We start from the raw sequence: 13,754 nt of genomic DNA, 5'->3' as shown, positions 1-13,754 counted from the left end.
CCCAAAAACGAGTTAACTCGTTTCTGGCGCACAACGCATGACGGGCAATAACGAGTATACTCGTTTTTGGCGTCCAATGTGTTAAAGGGGACACATTATGGAAAATGGGTTTTGCCTAGTCTTTGTATGGACTTTTGGTCTGAAATGTTATTTAGGTACAGGGGGAACCGTTTGGCCTTGAGGTCTTCAGATTAACTGCCTAAACAAGCTGTTCACAGTTAGTGCCCTTGGTGATGTCACAAGAAATCAACTAGCTGTGGTGTTTGGAGCCAGAAACGCGGCCTACCTAATGTACTGCCCAGTTAGTAAACACTACCTACCTAATGTACTGCCCAGTTAGTAAACACTACCTAATGTACTGCCCAGTTAGTAAACGCTGTCTACCTAATGTACTGCCCAGTTAGTAAACGCTGTCTACCTAATGTACTGCCCAGCTAGTAAACACTACCTAATGTACTGCCCAGTTAGTAAACACTACTTAATGTACTGCCCAGTTAGTAAACGCTGTCTACCTAATGTACTGCCCAGTTAGTAAACGCTGTCTACCTAATGTACTGCCCAGTTAGTAAACACTACCTACCTATTGTACTGCCCAGTTAGTAAACACTACCTAATGTACTGCCCAGTTAGTAAACGCTGTCTACCTAATGTACTGCCCAGTTAGTAAACGCTGTCTACCTAATGTACTGCCCAGTTAGTAAACACTACCTAATGTACTGCCCAGTTAGTAAACACTACCTAATGTACTGCCCAGTTAGTAAACACTACCTACCTAATGTACTGCCCAGTTAGTAAACACTACCTAATGTACTGCCCAGTTAGTAAACACTACCTAATGTACTGCCCAGTTAGTAAACACTACCTAATGTACTGCCCAGTTAGTAAACACTGTCTACCTAATGTACTGCCCAGTTAGTAAACGCTGTCTACCTAATGTACTGCCCAGTTAGTAAACGCTGTCTACCTAATGTACTGCCCAGTTAGTAAACACTACCTAACCTAATGTACTGCCCAGTTAGTAAACACTACCTAATGTACTGCCCAGTTAGTAAACACTACCTAATGTACTGCCCAGTTAGTAAACACTGTCTATTGTACTGCCCAGTTAGTAAACACTACCTAATGTACTGCCCAGTTAGTAAACACTACCTAATGTACTGCCCAGTTAGTAAACGCTGTCTACCTAATGTACTGCCCAGTTAGTAAACACTACCTACCTAATGTACTGCCCAGTTAGTAAACGCTGTCTACCTAATGTACTGCCCAGTTAGTAAACACTACCTACCTAATGTACTGCCCAGTTAGTAAACGCTGTCTACCTAATGTACTGCCCAGTTAGTAAACACTACCTACCTAATGTACTGCCCAGTTAGTAAACACTACCTACCTAATGTACTGCCCAGTTAGTAAACGCTGTCTACCTAATGTACTGCCCAGTTAGTAAACACTACCTAATGTACTGCCCAGTTAGTAAACACTACCTACCTAATGTACTGCCCAGTTAGTAAACACTACCTAATGTACTGCCCAGTTAGTAAACGCTGTCTACCTAATGTACTGCCCAGTTAGTAAACGGTACCTACTTAATGTACTGCCCAGTTAGTAAACGGTACCTACTTAATGTACTGCCCAGTTAGTAAATGTTTTATTTTACGAATGGCAGGGCAGGAAATAATTAATTAAGGTTTCTTTGAAAAAACGTAACATGCTCCACATAATCATATAGTCCTATATATTGTTGAAAACATACATAATATGTCCCTTTTAAATTGGAATTCCACCAGAATTAACTTGTTGTAATTCTGCAATTCTCAGATTTTGTTATACAATGCTGTTGTGCTGACTGATTATCAAACTGCACTGCCTATATCTTACTGACTGATTCTTACTGACTGATTATCAAACTGCACTGCCTATATCGTACTGACTGATTCTTACTGACTGATTATCAAACTGCACTGCCTATATTGTACTGACTGATTCTTACTGACTGATTATCAAACTGCATTGCCTATATCTTACTGACTGATTATCAAACTGCACTGCCTGTATCTTACTGATTGATTATCAAACTGCATTGCCTATATCTTACTGACTGATTATCAAACTGCACTGCCTGTATCTTACTGATTGATTATCAATCTCCACTGCCTGTATCTTACTTAGTCCCCATATACAAAGTGCATGAAAAAAAAGGATTCTTGGTACATTTTCAGAAAACTTTAAATAGTTTAAAGGAGCATACCAGTCTAATGTAGACTTCTCACCGTTAGCGGAGATCGCCCCCCGTCTTTAACTAATCTTGTGTTCGTAGATGTATACGCTGTGTGTTGATATCGGCTTACCTTACTAAACACCATTCATATGCCTCTTTGCTTTTGGAAAGAATGATACAAATATATATATTTTTTTACATTTGACTAAGAGGTTGGCAGTCGACTGCGGCTCCTTTCGATCAATTAGTCGACTAGTCGAGGTCAGTCCTAGACTGGTATGGTCCTTTTAACTATGAAAAAGACATCTGTTGCATTTCCTTTTTCATGTAGTAATTGTACTACTAGCACTAAATTCAGATGTTGTTCAATATCCACACCTGATGTGTGTGACTGGCTTTCTCCAGCTCTACGTTCTCAAGCCAGTTGATTCTTTTTGACCAGGCACCATTTATGGTTTCAACGTTTCTGCCAACAAGTCCATCCAGCAGATGGCCTCCAAGAAGGACGTGCCCCTCAAGCTGCACAAGGTGATCTACAGGCTGATCGACGAGCTGAAGGAGGAGCTGAGCGGGAAGCTGCCCCCGGTGGTCGCCGAGCGCGTGGTCGGTATGTGGCTTACAACTGTTATTTTATATGTATATATATTTATTAGTGCTGTCAGGCGATTAAAAAATGTATCTAATTAATTACAGGATTTGTAATTAATTAATCTAATTAATCACATTTTAATCGCATAACCATTTTATCCCTGATGTTCTATATTCTATAATCATATTTCAAATTGCATGTGTCCGGATGGCAGAATTCAGGTCTGGTCAATTTTAGCATGGTGTTATTCACAGTCAAAGATAAAAAAATAAATAAAAATTAATTGATATTCTGGTGTATAGCCTAGTAACAGACACAGTATTTCTGACACTGGGAATACATTCCCTGAGATCCATAGATGTCCCTAGAATCAGATACCAAGAACATGCTAATGGACCATTTAAAGAAAAGTCTGTAAATGTGTATTCTACGTTATTATGGAATGAATGAGATTAAAAAAAAAAAAAACATTTTTAGTTAATTTTCATAACGCGATAAACTGACAGCCCTAATATTTATATATTACCGATAATACAGGTGCATCTCAATACATTTGAATATCGAGGAAAAGTACATTTATTTCAGTAATTCAATTTGAAAATTCTGTATTTGAGAAAATTTGAATATTACATAAGACCAATAAAAATTGTTATTTGACTGTCCCGTGCCCAGCCTAACCATGGCTGTTATTTGACTGTCCCTGCCCAGCCTAACCATGGCTGTTATTTGACTGTCCCTGCCTAGCCTAACCATGGCTGTTGTATTGTCTGATCCACTCTGCGCTCCTCTCACTGTGTCCCTCCAGGCGAGGCGTCGGTCCTCGCCCTGTTCGAGGTGACCGTGGGGAAGAAGAAGCTGGCGGTGGCCGGCTGCAGGGTGCAGAAGGGCCTCCTGGACCGGCAGCTGAGGTTCAGACTGCTGCGAGGCAGAGAGGTCGTCTGGAGCGGTAGGTGTTAGTTCAGACTGCTGGAGCGGTAGGTGTTAGTTCAGACTGCTGCAGCGGTAGGTGTTAGTTCAGACTGCTGGAGCGGTAGGTGTTAGTTCAGACTGCTGCAGCGGTAGGTGTTAGTTCAGACTGCTGGAGCGGTAGGTGTTAGTTCAGACTGCTGCGGGGCAGAGAGGTCGTCTGGAGCGGTAGGTGTTAGTTCAGACTGCTGCGGGGCAGAGAGGTCGTCTGGAGCTGTAGGTGTTAGTTCAGACTGCTGGAGCGGTAGGTGTTAGTTCAGACTGCTGCGGGGCAGAGAGGTCGTCTGGAGCGGTAGGTGTTAGTTCAGACTGCTGGAGCGGTAGGTGTTAGTTCAGACTGCTGCGGGGCAGAGAGGTCGTCTGGAGCGGTAGGTGTTAGTTCAGACTGCTGGAGCGGTAGGTGTTAGTTCAGACTGCTGGAGCGGTAGGTGTTAGTTCAGACTGCTTGAGCGGTAGGTGTTAGTTCAGACTGCTGGAGTGGTAGGTGTTAGTTCAGACTGCTCATCTGGAGCGGTAGGTGTTAGTTCAGACTGCTGGAGCGGTAGGTGTTAGTTCAGACTGCTGGAGCGGTAGGTGTTAGTTCAGACTGCTGGAGTGGTAGGTGTTAGTTCAGACTGCTGGAGCGGTAGGTGTTAGTTCAGACTGCAGGAGCGGTAGGTGTTAGTTCAGACTGCTGCTGGAGTGGTAGGTGTTAGTTCAGACTGCTGGAGTGGTAGGTGTTAGTTCAGACTGCTGGAGCGGTAGGTGTTAGTTCAGACTGCTGGAGTGGTAGGTGTTAGTTCAGACTGCTGGAGTGGTAGGTGTTAGTTCAGACTGCTGGAGCGGTAGGTGTTAGTTCAGACTGCTGGAGCGGTAGGTGTTAGTTCAGACTGCAGGAGCGGTAGGTGTTAGTTCAGACTGCTGGAGTGGTAGGTGTTAGTTCAGACTGCTGGAGTGGTAGGTGTTAGTTCAGACTGCTGGAGCGGTAGGTGTTAGTTCAGACTGCAGGAGCGGTAGGTGTTAGTTCAGACTGCTGGAGTGGTAGGTGTTAGTTCAGACTGCTGGAGCGGTAGGTGTTAGTTCAGACTGCAGGAGCGGTAGGTGTTAGTTCAGACTGCTGGAGTGGTAGGTGTTAGTTCAGACTGCTGGAGTGGTAGGTGTTAGTTCAGACTGCTGGAGTGGTAGGTGTTAGTTCAGACTGCTGGAGTGGTAGGTGTTAGTTCAGACTGCCGCGGGGCCGAGACGTCATCTGGAGCGGTAGGTGTTAGTTCAGACTGCTGGAGCGGTAGGTGTTAGTTCAGACTGCTGGAGCGGTAGGTGTTAGTTCAGACTGCTGGAGTGGTAGGTGTTAGTTCAGACTGCTGGAGCGGTAGGTGTTAGTTCAGACTGCTGGAGCGGTAGGTGTTAGTTCAGACTGCTGGAGTGGTAGGTGTTAGTTCAGACTGCTCATCTGGAGCGGTAGGTGTTAGTTCAGACTGCTGGAGCGGTAGGTGTTAGTTCAGACTGCTGGAGCGGTAGGTGTTAGTTCAGACTGCTGGAGTGGTAGGTGTTAGTTCAGACTGCTGGAGCGGTAGGTGTTAGTTCAGACTGCTGGAGCGGTAGGTGTTAGTTCAGACTGCAGGAGCGGTAGGTGTTAGTTCAGACTGCTGGAGCGGTAGGTGTTAGTTCAGACTGCTGGAGTGGTAGGTGTTAGTTCAGACTGCTGGAGCGGTAGGTGTTAGTTCAGACTGCTGGAGCGGTAGGTGTTAGTTCAGACTGCTGGAGTGGTAGGTGTTAGTTCAGACTGCTGGAGCGGTAGGTGTTAGTTCAGACTGCTGGAGCGGTAGGTGTTAGTTCAGACTGCAGGAGCGGTAGGTGTTAGTTCAGACTGCTGGAGTGGTAGGTGTTAGTTCAGACTGCTGGAGTGGTAGGTGTTAGTTCAGACTGCTGGAGCGGTAGGTGTTAGTTCAGACTGCTGGAGTGGTAGGTGTTAGTTCAGACTGCTGGAGCGGTAGGTGTTAGTTCAGACTGCTGGAGTGGTAGGTGTTAGTTCAGACTGCCGCGGGGCCGAGACGTCATCTGGAGCGGTAGGTGTTAGTTCAGACTGCTGGAGCGGTAGGTGTTAGTTCAGACTGCTGGAGCGGTAGGTGTTAGTTCAGACTGCCGCGGGCCGAGAGGTCATCTGGAGCGGTAGGTGTTGCCAGGTTATACCCTTATCTAATATCTAGGGTTGGGTACCGTTCACATTCGAACCGATACCGGTACCCAGCGGTACCTTTTTTTTAGGTACTTTAGTCTCAAAATGTTTTATCTACCTACCTCGGTTGTAAAAAAATAAATTGTCCAAACTTCAAATGATTTATTATCATTATTATTTATTTAGAACAATTTGTTAATATATATATATATATATATATATATATATATATATATATATATATATAATATTGCAGCGAGCATTGTCTGCATCTAGCTTTGTAAAGTGTAACCACACTTGAGACCGTTTTCGGCTCGCCATCGCCCCGACTGCTTTGTTGTTGAATCAAGTCAAATCCTAGGTAAGTGTGTATTGTGGCGTGAACGTGCAGCACACTTCATAGGTTTCATTTAGCGGTAAACGAAATGTTGACGTCATCGGACTTTCAAAAAAAAATAAAAAATATATATATATAAATAAAGTAGATGGAACCATTATAGGTAAATGACAACACAGGAATACTTGCAGCCTGTTGACTGTTAGCGAAGAGTACTAGAAAGGACTCTACTGATCAACAACTGTAAGAACTATCGCTTTAATACTAAGAACCATCGCTTTAATACTAAGAACTATCGCTTTAATACTAAGAACTATCACTTTAATACTAAGAACTATCGCTTTAATACTAAGAACCATCACTTTAATACTAAGAACTATCGCTTTAATACTAAGAACCATCACTTTAGTATTAAGTAGTATTAAAGCGATAGTTCTTAGTATTAAAGTGATGGTTCTTAGGATTAAAGTGATGGTTCTTAGTATTAAAGCGATAGTTCTTAGTATTAAAGCGATAGTTCTTAGTATTAAAGTGATAGTTCTTAGTATTAAAGTGATGGTTCTTAGTATTAAAGTGATAGTTCTTAGTATTAAAGTGATAGTTCTTAGTATTAAAGCGATAGTTCTTAGTATTAAAGCGATGGTTCTTAGTATTAAAGCGATAGTTCTTAGTATTAAAGCGATAGTTCTTAGTGTTAAAGCGATAGTTCTTAGTATTAAAGCGATGGTTCTTAGTATTAAAGCGATAGTTCTTAGTATTAAAGCGATAGTTCTTAGTATTAAAGTGATGGTTCTTAGTATTAAAGCAATAGTTCTTAGTATTAAAGCGATAGTTCTTAATATTAAAGTGATGGTTCTTAGTATTAAAGTGATGGTTCTTAGTATTAAAGCGATAGTTATTAGTATTAAAGTGATAGTTCTTAGTATTAAAGTGATAGTTCTTAGTATTAAAGTGATGGTTCTTAGTATTAAAGTGATAGTTCTTAGTATTAAAGTGATAGTTCTTAGTGTTAAAGTGATAGTTCTTAGTATTAAAGCGATAGTTCTTAGTATTAAAGTGATAGTTCTTAGTATTAAAGTGATAGTTCTTAGTATTAAAGCGATAGTTCTTAGTATTATAGCGATAGTTCTTAGTATTAGTGATTGTTCTTAGTATTAAAGCGATAGTTCTTAGTATTAAAGCGATAGTTCTTAGTGTTAAAGCGATAGTTCTTAGTATTAAAGCGATAGTTCTTAGTATTAAAGCGATAGTTCTTAATATTAAAGCGATAGTTCTTAGTATTAAAGTGATGGTTCTTAGTATTAAAGCGATAGTTCTTAGTATTAAAGTGATGGTTCTTAGTATTAAAGCGATAGTTCTTAGTATTAAAGCGATAGTTCTTAGTATTAAAGCGATAGTTCTTAGTATTAAAGTGATGGTTCTTAGTATTAAAGCGATAGTTCTTAGTATTAAAGCGATAGTTCTTAGTATTAAAGTGATAGTTCTTAGTATTAAAGCGATAGTTCTTAGTATTAAAGCGATAGTTCTTAGTATTAAAGCGATAGTTCTTAGTATTAAAGTGATGGTTCTTAGTATTAAAGCGATAGTTCTTAGTATTAAAGCGATAGTTCTTAGTATTAAAGCGATAGTTCTTAGTATTAAAGCGATGGTTCTTAGTATTAAAGCGATAGTTCTTAGTATTAAAGTGATGGTTCTTAGTATTAAAGCGATGGTTCTTAGTATTAAAGCGATAGTTCTTAGTATTAAAGTGATGGTTCTTAGTATTAAAGCGATGGTTCTTAGTATTAAAGCGATAGTTCTTAGTATTAAAGCGATAGTTCTTAGTATTAAAGCGATAGTTCTTAGTATTAAAGCGATAGTTCTTAGTATTAAAGTGATGGTTCTTAGTATTAAAGCGATAGTTCTTAGTATTAAAGTGATAGTTCTTAGTATTAAAGCGATTAGTTCTTAGTATTAAAGCGATAGTTCTTAGTCCAGCTCTGGAGAATTGTACACAAACCGATGCAACGTCGAGCTCCTGTCTGTATAAATTGCACTGTGGAGTTGATTTCATTCTGAGTTTTACATGACTTTTGAGGCTATAAAAGGTTGGTTTATATTTGTAATGTTTGTAAAAACAGGTGTGTATTTTGAGCTATGATGGGCTGAGTTCCAGAAATTGCATTTTTCCATCTCCAAGTCAAGAACAAGCGAATATACCCAATATTTGAGTCTTGTCAAATGAATCCCGGATTATAACTTCTTGTTAAGGTTATGTATCTTTTTTATACTTTTGTCCTAAAGACGATTCTTTACAACATGTTCCTGTGTTTAGGTTCGTTGTCGGCTCTGAAACACCACAAAGACGACGTGCAGACGGTGAAGACGGGCATGGAGTGCGGCCTCTCTCTGGACGGAAACATCCAGGTCACTCCTGGAGACGTGATCATCTGCTACGAGGAGACGAACACTCAACAGACCATCTCCTGGGACCCTGGATTTTAGGACACTTGTGGGCAAAAAAAAACTGTTATCCCTTACAAAGAAATCATCAGGTTACAGATACCTTTTCAAACAGGTAATTGTTTGTCAGATTACTAAGAGTCGTGTTTGAAGGATTAAATTAAATGAATTTTCAACTAATCTTGGACTACAAATCTGTTTTCTTTATAGCCTTATAACCCCTCCTGTATCAACTCCAACCTCCTGTATCCACAAGATACAAGATACTTTAATGCCTCACAACTATGGTTGGTGGTAATCGTTTGCGGTACAGCATGTTAGTTAAGCACTGGGACATCAACATGGAACATCAAACGCCCCCCTCCCACCTCCCAATCCCCACAATAAATACATAAATACATACAGGACAGTCACATATAACAAGTGTCGGTTAGTGTCAGTTCAGTTCATGTTAATTTCAGTCAGGATGCTTGCCCGTCTGTGGGGGGGGGGGGGGGGGGGCAGGGTGTTCAGTGTTCGGACTGCTGTGGGGAAAAAGCTGTTTGTGAAGCGTGTGTGTCTGGTTGAAATTGACCTGTAGCGGGCGGTTAGGTGGCGTAGCGGAGATTGCGTTCGTCACCAACCCCGGAGCTGTGAGCTGGATTCGCCTGTTCGAGTCCAGCTCACAACTCCGGGGTTGTCACCAGCTTGGCTGGCCGTTCACACTAATACAATTGGCTGTATCAGAGGGTGGGAGACGCTGGCGGGGTGGGTCCGGGTCGTTGTAAACAGCGACTCCTACAGTTCGGTCGGGGCGCCTGCTAAGCGCGGATAGGACCTGAGTGGGATAGTGTGGTCCTCCCACATGCTACGCCCTCTCAGGGAGGATCCGTGCTGCCAGGTGAAAAGAAGCGGTTGATTGGCTGGATGTGTGTCGGAGGAAGCACGTGGTAGCCTCCACTCTCCCAGACCGACTGTGGGGGGTAGGTGCGCAGCGACCAGGAAGGGGATTGGGAATTCAAGTTTCAAGTTTCTTTAATAGTTGTCATTAGGGATGGGTACCTTTCACATTTGAACCGATACCGGTACCGGTACCTGTGAATCGATACCGGTACCCAACGGTACCTTTTTTCGGTACTTTAGTCTCAAGAAATTTAATTGACCTACCTCAGTCGTAAAAAAAAGAAATCCAAACTTCAAATAACTACAATTTCGACAGTTTTCGGCTTGTCATTGCTCCGACTGCTTTGTTGTTGAATCAAGTCAAATCCCAGGTAAGCATATATTGTGCGTGTGAATGTTGACATGAAAAGAAAAAAGTAAAAAAAAATTTTTTTTGGTTTCTCATTTCATTCGATACTCGGTAGTACCGACGTGTTTCTGTTCGGTACCTCAAAAGTACCGAATTCGGTACCCATCCCTAGTTGTCATACAGAAGTACAGAATACTTTTATACAAAATGCTTCTTACTGTTACGCTCCAGAGACTGTGCAAGACAAGATAAGTATGAAATAAAATAACATAGTATAGCATGTAAATTAGAAGTAAAAAAAATGAGGTCACAGTGTTCAGTATAGACATAACATGGCATAACGACTAACATTGGGATGGGAGAAAATCGGAGGAAAATTGAGGGGGAAAAAGATCAACAAAAAAAAAACCAGTGGTGTGCTGGGTGGGAGGGATTGTTGACTATTTTACCAGAGCGGGTGACTGTGCGTGAGGTGACTGAGCTCCACCCTCCTGTATCCACTCAACTCCAAATCAAATCAAATGTATTTGTAAGGCCCGGCAACACACGTTAACCCTTTCACTGCCACACTACAGAAGGTTACCGTCTGTAGTGTGATAGTAAAGGGTTAACCTTCTGTAGTGTGGCAGTGAAAGGGTTAACCTGCTGTTGTATGGCAGTGAAAGGCATTAACATTCTGTGTATTGTCGCAGTGAAAGGGTTAATGTCCCCATGGGCCGGACACATCGTCTTTAAACAAGTCAAGAAGAAACATCACAATAAATCAAGAACAAAACAAAACACCATGAAATCCAAGATAAAATGTAAAATAAATTAATGAATAAATGAATGCAACACTCCCAGACATACCCCACGCGAAGGTTAGGAAAAACTCACAAAAAAAACCTAGCCATAGGAAAAAAGCACCACAGGCAATGTGGAGGGGAGAAACCTTAGAAGGGTCGTTAAAGGGGGGATCTCCCTTCTTGGATGTCGGTGATGTTATAAAAACAGGCTAAACAATAAAAAAGAAATACAATAAAATAAATTAATTAAAACAACAGGATCGGTAGCTTAAAAAAAAGAGAGTAGATGTAGTAGCGTGTACAGACTGGAGCATATTTTTATGATGAATTGAAAATGGGGGACCCTGATGTAAACAAGACGAAAGTCTTTCTCTGGTCTGCATCCCCTTAACACTTTGAGAGCCAGCCATGCGGAGCCACTTCAATGATAGAGGGAGCTCTCATATTTGCAAACGCGTAAACTATGTCTTAAATTATGGCTATGTGTCTAATCTGGCCGTCGCTTATCAATGACTTGTTTGCAGTCAACATTGTCGAAACGGATTGTTTTTTAATCGGTTCATTTCCGTTTGATACCATTTTGAAAAACGCTAGTTTTTTTTTTACTTTCAGGAAAATATAAAGATTCTGTGATAATCGCCCTTTACTGGAATATTCTGGAATACACAAAAAACTGTCATTTTTCTGCCTATTTATGAATCGTTTTCAAATAAACGCTCGATTATCGATAGTATATGTGTACTTATGCACGCTATAGAAGCGAGCTGAAAAATCGATTCTCTCATTTCCTGATCAGCACACACACACACACGCGCACACACACACATAGGGCACACGTTGTTATCTCTGAAAAAAGTTCTGATTATCCTAAAACTGGTCAAATAGATTCCTTACCTCAGATCAGATGTTCTCCAAAAAGATTATTCCAATTCCTGATCGCCATTCCAAATATCGATCACGTTTATTGATCCAACGCTGGGTACTGGAAATATGTATTCCACGCTGTTTTGGGGCTCGGCAATGAATCCGATCCTCTCGGGTGACTTGTCTGAGAAGTAAAATGAGGAAGCTGGATTTCCACCCCCCCCATGTGTTTCATTCAATCCATTCCAAAGGGGTGTAGTACAACAGGGACAGATGATAGGGGGCGTTATTTTCCCAATGGAGCTCAGAGAGAGTTTGCAGCACTAACGTGAGGCTAGATTGATGAAATATGAATTCAAATCGCTAATAAAAAAAAGCAAGATTTATCGTCGCTGGCACTCAACGGTCGGCATGAACTAACGATAAATCTCGTCGCTGGCACTCAAAGTGTTAACAATTGTGTGTATTGAGCTGTACTGTATTGTACCCATTGTGCAATCTGTTAATAAAATGTTCAATCAATCAAGCATGGCCCCATTGACTTGACATTAGTCAGGCTAACTATAGAGCTTTGGTCTCCAGTTTGAAGAACCCCATGGATTGTAGAACTTGCTCTACAACATCATCTATAAGTAGGAAACAGGGCTGGAGTCCAACATTCTCCACTTACCCTTTAACCTTCGTTCCCAAGTCATTCTAATATCGCTTGGACTGAAGCAGATTGTAGGAATATCATGATTTGAATCAGAACATTTCAGTGGTTCAAACGGGATCATCCCCATGTTCTCCGGGTTCTATGTTCCCCGCTTTGATTGATTAATAGATTGAACATTTTATAAATTTTTATTATTTTATTCATTATTAATGTCCGCCTTGTTTCGAACGGTTAAGCTTAGGCCCTCTTTCGAACTGGTTAAGGTTAGAGTTTGGAATCAGGGCTGGTGGTCTAAAATTTTCAATCAATCAATCAATCAAAGCGGGGAACATAGGACCCGGGGAACATAGACATGCTCCCGTTCAAACTGTCTGCTCCATAACGTATATGGCCACATGTAACAAGTACAATGGAACACGTACTCCCTGCTCACTCCCATGGCATACAATACATCTAAAGGCAATAGTTAATACAAGATATTGCATCTTAACTCATTCACTGCCAACGACGATAATACTCGTTATTGGCCGCCAATCGTTTTCACCTGGCAGCGCGGACTCTCACTGAGAGGGTGTAACGTGTGGAAGGATCACACTACCCCCCTTAGATCCTATCCGCGCTGAGCAGGCGCCCCGACCGAACTGTAGGAGTCGCTGTTTACGACCCGGACCCGGACCCACCCCTCCAGCTTTCCCACCCTCTAATACTGCCAATTGTATTAGTGTGAACGGCCAGCCAAGCTGGTGACAACGCCGGGAGCTGGATTCGAACAGGCGAATCCAGCGTCTCCGGCGTTGGTGACGAACGCAATCTCCGCTACGCCACCTGACCGCCCTGATACCTGTGTTTGTTTTAACCGAGCGCGCAAGCCTGATTTTTAAGGGCCCTTTTCGGGCGGGGGGGCCCCCATTTTATGCTTTTTGGGGGGTTTTGGTGATCAAATATTGAATATTGAACTATAATAATCAGTGCAGGAGCTCACTTATCCTTGAAAGACACTTTTATCACTGACTTAACACATTGGCGACCGCTGGGACCCGTCTAATATAGTGGTTGAGGACCAGCTTTTGTCAACAGACCGGTGTCTTTTTGTACAGCTAAATCTATACTTTATAGTATTGCTATCTGTCCATTCTCATTGTCAATTGAGTTCATAAACCGTCCCTTCAAAATGGCTTAATGAAAAAAAAAATCATCAATAGGTTGTCATTTTATAGCGCCGTGAATATAAGCATTATAGCGGATTTTGTCTCGTATATTTTCTGGAAGGCTAGTTATAGGGCTAATAGCTGCTAACGTTATATCCAACGGCATTTCCATTTTATAGATGCTAAAGAAATAACTCAAACTGCATATCATCAGGACTGTCCCAAAGCATGTATGCATCAAAGGGGGGGGGGGGGGGGGGGGGGGCGGGGGATGTTGTTTATTATTATTGATTACCAATAACAGTGTTCGTCTAACTAGCCACATACGCCGATCGGCTGGTTGGGTATCATAGCAAGCTCTGATCCG

At 41.8% G+C, this 13,754-nt stretch overlaps 1 protein-coding gene across 2 annotated transcripts in view; it reads left to right on the top strand.

Annotated features, from left to right (window-relative positions):
• mtif2 (mitochondrial translational initiation factor 2) overlaps positions 1–8,872 on the top strand; it is a 47,119-nt gene extending 38,247 nt beyond the window's left edge. The window contains exons 12-14 of one of the 2 annotated variants that reach the window (XM_084318523.1): positions 2,658–2,822; positions 3,610–3,750; positions 8,577–8,872. In XM_084318523.1, the coding sequence (XP_084174649.1) occupies positions 2,658–2,822; positions 3,610–3,750; positions 8,577–8,746 (476 nt within the window). In that variant the 3' untranslated portion in view covers positions 8,747–8,872. The remainder of the gene's footprint in view (positions 1–2,657; positions 2,823–3,609; positions 3,751–8,576) is intronic. The other variant, XM_084318524.1, reaches the window with a different exon arrangement.
• Positions 8,873–13,754: the final 4,882 nt, after the last annotated feature.

This window comes from Notolepis coatsorum (genome assembly GCF_963971535.1).
Source record: "Notolepis coatsorum genome assembly, chromosome: 7".
In the NCBI taxonomy this organism is placed as follows: domain Eukaryota; kingdom Metazoa; phylum Chordata; class Actinopteri; order Aulopiformes; family Paralepididae; genus Notolepis; species Notolepis coatsorum.
This window is presented reverse-complemented; position numbering and strand designations above follow the sequence as displayed.